This window comes from Urocampus carinirostris, chromosome 4, assembly GCF_059441175.1.
Source record: "Urocampus carinirostris isolate Australia breed hairy pipefish chromosome 4, RoL_Ucar_1.0, whole genome shotgun sequence".
NCBI lineage: Eukaryota > Metazoa > Chordata > Actinopteri > Syngnathiformes > Syngnathidae > Urocampus > Urocampus carinirostris.
This window is the reverse complement of record NC_142352.1, coordinates 8,721,800-8,727,606: the sequence shown is the minus strand read 5'-3', so window position 1 is coordinate 8,727,606 and position 5,807 is coordinate 8,721,800. Positions and strand designations below refer to the sequence as shown.

At 43.7% G+C, this 5,807-nt stretch overlaps 1 protein-coding gene across 1 annotated transcript; it reads left to right on the top strand.

Moving 5' to 3' along the window:
• Positions 1-2,076: 2,076 nt before the first annotated feature.
• On the top strand, positions 2,077-3,997 carry fibinb (fin bud initiation factor b). The gene has a single exon (XM_088333591.1). It carries the CDS (start codon positions 2,229-2,231, stop codon positions 2,895-2,897), a length of 669 nt encoding a protein of 222 aa, XP_088189717.1. The 5' UTR covers positions 2,077-2,228; the 3' UTR covers positions 2,898-3,997.
• The last annotated feature ends 1,810 nt before the right edge of the window (positions 3,998-5,807 follow it).

Genomic DNA, 5,807 nt, shown 5'->3' with positions numbered 1-5,807 from the left:
CAGAAGATTATTGACGGGTTGACAAAGGAAGCGTGAGAGCGCTGAGCTTAAAATAGACAGAAAGCTAATCTGTTAACGAGCCGCAGCTGGCACCACACGGGCGGGGACAATTGGGCGCCATGGCAACCGTGACTAAACCAAATAAAAATAAATGAATAAAACCAATAAAGGACAATAAAGACAATAGATGAAACAGTATCAAATCAGATCCTTGTACCAGTATTAATATTTATTTTCAAATATGCATGAGTATATAATAGTTTTTGTATTCATGCTTATAATTTAAATCGATCCATTCATCCATTATCTGCACCTCTTATCCTCGCGGGGGTGCTGGAGTCCATCTCAGCTATCTTCGGGCAGTGGGCAGGGGAAACCCTGAACCGGTTGCCAGCTAGTCGCAGGGAACACAGAGACAGACAACTCACTCGGTCATTCACACCTAGGGACAATTTGGACCGGCCAATTAACCTGAAATGCATGTTTTTGGAATGTGGGAGGAAACCAGAGTGCCCGGAGAAAACCCACGCAAGCACGGGGAGAACATGCAAACTCCACACAGGAAGGTTTGATCGCACGACCTCAGAACTGTGCCGCACACGCGCTAACCACTGCAAAAAAGCAGAAATGTAAACATTGTCAAAAAGACAGTTCAAACGTCTTCCATTGCACATTTTTTTCAAAATAAAGTCAGTTGAGCATTATGATAGTGATAACCAAATCTAAAGTTGGTATCGATCCCAAGGCAACAATATAAGTCAAATCCAAGTACTTGCTCAGTATCAATAATCATCGCTATTTGGATCGATCCGCCCACCCTTATAGCTCACATGTAACCCGATTTCTTTAAAGCTAATCTTCATTTGATGCCTAAAAGAGCAGGTGGTGACCAAAAAAATGTACTGACGTCATAAAATCTCTCTGGGATCAACTGATTTAGTGTCTGGTACGTGTTGCCAACGTACACAGAGTAGAAAGAAGGACTCAGATTACACTCAGGGAAAGCTACCTGTCACAATGTTAAAAGTCCAAGGATATAAGACTGGTACTTGAGGAAACATGGTTTTAAAAATCTAAACAATAAACAAATCCATTACAAGGGTCAGTTTGGTCTTCCCAAATATGAAACTAATGTTATTTTTATTTCTTGCAAGTTCAGGGGTTGGCAACCCAAAATGTTGGAAGAGCCATATTGGAGAAAAAAACCCAAATGGGCTTTCAATAAGCCTTATAATGAATGCAACACATGCTGTATGGATCTACAGTATATTAGCTATATTAGCCTACTATCAACATGACTATGTTAGATGTAGCGCATCTTGTGGAGAGTGATGCACCACGTGACTATTTTGTTTTAGAATACCGTGTCACGGTTGCCATGGCGCCCAATTGGCCCCGCCCGTCTGGGAGCTGCAGCTCATTGACAGATTGGCTTTCCGTCTATTTAAGCTCAGTGCTCTCATTTTTCCTTTGTCAGTCCCTCAACGAACCTCTGCCCCGCAAGACGTGGGTTTTGACTCGGTCCTGTTTCCTGTCGGTATTCCGGGGAGTAACGGAATACATGGAACGGCATAAATGATGTTGGCAAGCTGTTTGGATTTATTTTCATTTGGTTTCTGTCGCATTTTATGTCAGTTTTGCCGGAGATCAAAGAGATCAAAGCCAGGAGAGAAAGCTTACCCCGTGTTGTGAGTCATAATTTTATTCATATTTAGTTTCTGTTGTCTTTTATTAGCATATTTGGTATTGGAGTAATCCAAAAGTAATTGAAAGTAATCAAGTTACAGTAACCCTACCCAACCCTGCCTATCAATATTGCCATCACCTGTGGTGTTTGCAATTCATTCCCCAAAATAAAAAACGGTATTTGCTCCCGTTTCTTAAGTAGTAGCAGACTGACCCATCCAACCCGAGCGCTGCCTTGAAGTGACGCCATGTAACCCGAGATGAGCTGAGGCTAAACTCTTTGCTCGCAACTGCGGCCAATCAGATGTTGCCTTTGAGGCACCAATCAAAGTCGGAAGTCGGAATGGTTTCCACTCAGAAGCTCCCTTTTATTTCAGTGGTAGTTGCCAGGCTCCACTGAGGGACCACTTGAGCAGTTTTGCTCCGAACACCGAGCGGAACACTTTGAGGGGAGGCAAGCGATCTGCTGTCAAAGTATAAAACCAGTTCGAGATGTTTCCTTGTGGACTGGAGGATTAAGGAGACCGTAAAGCAGCGATTGAATGTGCTCGAGTGACTTTTTTATGGAGACCAGAAGAATGGCTTTCACGCACTTGCTGCTTTTGCTCCTGTGTGTGGGGATGTTGAAGCTGCACCCGTGCGGAGCCTACTATAGTGGACCGCTCCAGCCGGAGATGTCCAACGGGACTTTCCACCACTACTTCGTGCCGGACGGCAACTACGAGGAGAACGACGACCCGGAGAAATGCCAGATGCTTTTCCGGATGACAGACGAGCGGAAGTGCCGTCCCGACGAGGACCAGGACTCTGTCATCCGGGACGACTTCACCATCATCAAGCGGGAAATCGAAGACTCGGCCCGTATGCTGGAGGGGCTCGGGAGGAGCATCTCGTACGACCTGGACGGAGAAGACAGCTACGGCAAGTTTCTGAGGAGGGAGACCACGCACATCGGAGACGCCTTCACCAACTCGGAGAAATCCCTGCTGGAGCTGGAAGTCAAGTTCAAGCAGAGTCAGGAGAGCGAGTTGAAGGAAGAGCACCGGCTCAGCGAAGACTTCCTCAACATGATCGTGAGCACCAGGGACAGCCTGAAGGAGACACAGGACATTTCTCTTGGTCTGAGGGACAAACATGAGCTGCTGTCCCTCATCGTTCGCAGCCACGGCACAAGGCTCAGTCGATTGAAGAATGAATACATGAAGTACTGAGCTAAAAAAATACTTTATGTTAGGAGTCTCAAACTCAAGCCCCGGGGGCCAATTGCAGTCCGCAATATGGCAGTTTGAGGCCCCTTGCCTTAAAGGTGGGGAGCATCATTTGAGGTGTCCTTCAAAAGCTGAAAGTAAAAATTGATCTGACTGCCTGCAAAATATGGTGTGGATATTTATGTTATGGCCTTAGAGAGTGGAATGTCTTTCTGGAGTCAGCAAAACTCAAAGTGCTGAGTTGACTATTGGAGCATTTTTTTCCACACATTTTTCCACACTTCTAACTGTCTGCAAGAAATTGAGTTGAATTCAATGTAGTTCTGGCCTGGAAGAGGGGCATGTCTTTTTGGGTAGACTGCTTAGTCAGCAAAAGCACAAGTGCTGAGTTGACTAGTGGAACATTTTTCCACACTTTTAAAGACATTGAGTTGAATTGAATGTAGTTCTGGCCTGGAAAAGGGGCATGTCTTTTTTGGGTAGACTGCTGAGTCAGCAAAAGTGCTGAGTCATTGTTATTTTGGCATTTTCACCTTTAGAGTGACCTACTTAACTGCTAGTAAAATATTGTGATCCTGGCAAAACTTATACTGACCTGGGAGAATAGAATATCTTACTAGGAAAGCTTATGAGTCAGCTTTCTTTGGCATTTTTTCACTTTTAGGGTAATCTACCTGACTGCCTGTTAAAAGATGGTTTTGATATTTAATATCGTTCTGGCCTGGGAGGAAAATGTAGTGAGCTGTTTGAATATTTGGGACACTGGGGACAAGGGTGGCAATGAATCAACCCATTTTTATGATTCATATTTTCTTTTACCATCGTATACATACTATTGTTATATTTTTAACATTTGGCGGGCCGGATTAAAAAGCCTAGTGGGCCGCAATGTGGTCCGCAGGCCACAGTTTGGATTACATGTTCGTAGTTGGTGCAAATGGAGGTGAAATTTTTGACAGTGTGCCTTCAACTGAGCATCATTATCTAAGCACGCTAAAGTACATACTGGCTGCCCTAAATGCAGGGTCGGGTAGGGTTACTTTAACTGGATTACTTTCAATTACTTTTGGATTACTTCAATACCAAATATGCTAAAAAAAGACAAAATAAACTAAATATGAATAAAATGACTCAATTTTGTGCAGGCTTGGGGAGTAACGGAATACATAGAACGGCAAAAATGATGTTGGCAAGCGGTTTTGTTTCTGTCGCATTTTATGTTAGTTTTGCCTGAGATCAAAGCCAGGAGAGAAAGCTTACCACGTGTTGTGAGTCATAATCTTATTCATATTTAGTTTATTTTGTCTTTTATCAGAATATTTGGTATTGGAGTAATCCAAAAGTAATTGAAAGTAATCCAGTTAAAGTAACCCTACCCAACCCTGCCTAAATGTAAGAATGGATCTTGGAAAGAGGCAGTGGAGGGAAAAATGTCACAGGGAACAGTTTTACCCCATCCGATGCCAACATTCTGTTCCTTATCTTGATTAAAGTTTTACACCGCACCATTAAATTACAATTAGGAGCATTACTATCCCGGGCCACACAAAAAAAAATATTTCCATTACGTATCTCTAGCAGTGGCAGACTCTGCATTTCATACGTAGGCCTTCAGTAGTGCTACATCTGAATCAATCATGTCACGGTAGCCATGGCCCCCAATTGGCCCCGCCCAGCTGTCTATTTAAGCACAGCGCTCTCACGCTTCCTTTGTCAGCCCGTCAATAATAATAATAATAATAATAATTTCCTTGTATTGTCATTCTGTGTAACAATGTACACAGAACGAAATGTCGATTGCACCTGACCCGTTGTAGCGAGCCGATGCAGCCGCAGCCAACAGAGGGCGCCGCCGACCACTTTTTAAGTCTTAGGAATGACTCGGCCGGGGCGCGAACCACCGACCTCCCAGTCTCAAAGCGGGCGCCTTACCATCTAGGCTACTGAAGGAACTTCTGCCCTGCAAGATGTGTGTTTCGACTCGGTCGTGTTCCTGTTGGTATTTCCCAGGGGCCAACACGGTCCTGAAGAGCCGCATGTCCTGCATATTTTGGAGGTTTCTCTTCTCCAACTCAGGTGATGCAAATTTTAAGTTTGTTATCAAGCTGTGCGGGAGCATGATAATGACCCAGGTGATTGGACTCACCTGTATTTGAGCAGAGAAACTCCAAAAACATGCAGGACATGCGGCTCTTGAGGACCGGGTTGGCCACCCCTGGTATTTCCTGTCCGGTATTGTTCCCGTTTATTTTGTCCTGCAGTTTTGTTTTAGTCTATTTTTGTCCTGTTTATTATTTTCTCCAGTTTTCCTTCCCGTCTAGTTTGTCCTGTTTATTTTCGATATCCTGATTCACTATCTATCCTGTCTGTCCCATCCTGTCCGGTATCGACCCCATCTGTCCGATATCAACTCGGGCAATTAGAATCGATCTTTTCGGTCTCTGGCTTCCTGTCTTTCCACGCAAGACCGCTGCCTAACGTGCATGACTCCCCATTTCCTGTGAAATAAAAGGCTCGTGTGAGAATGTCACGCATTTGGGTCCTGATCCGGTTTCAGTTTATGACCAATCCGACCCTGATCATTATTTTATGGCAATAAAACATTTACTGAAGCTACAGATGTGATACATGAAAAAAGCATAGATAATAACCTCATCAAATTAGCAATACTATTTAGCAGTAAAGCCGAATTTTACTCACCAAAAATAATTTTTAGTTGTGCACATATTCTCACTTCCTTAAAGAAGTTATCTTCTATCACCACTTAAGTTAATGCTGAAAGTCAAGCCCATCCTATTTCTGTCCCATTTTTTAAAGTTCTATTCAGGGCTGAAAAGTCCATTGACGTTTCATTACGCCTTATAGAAGGCCATAGTTCCGCCAACTCAATATCTGATTAGATACTGGTTATCC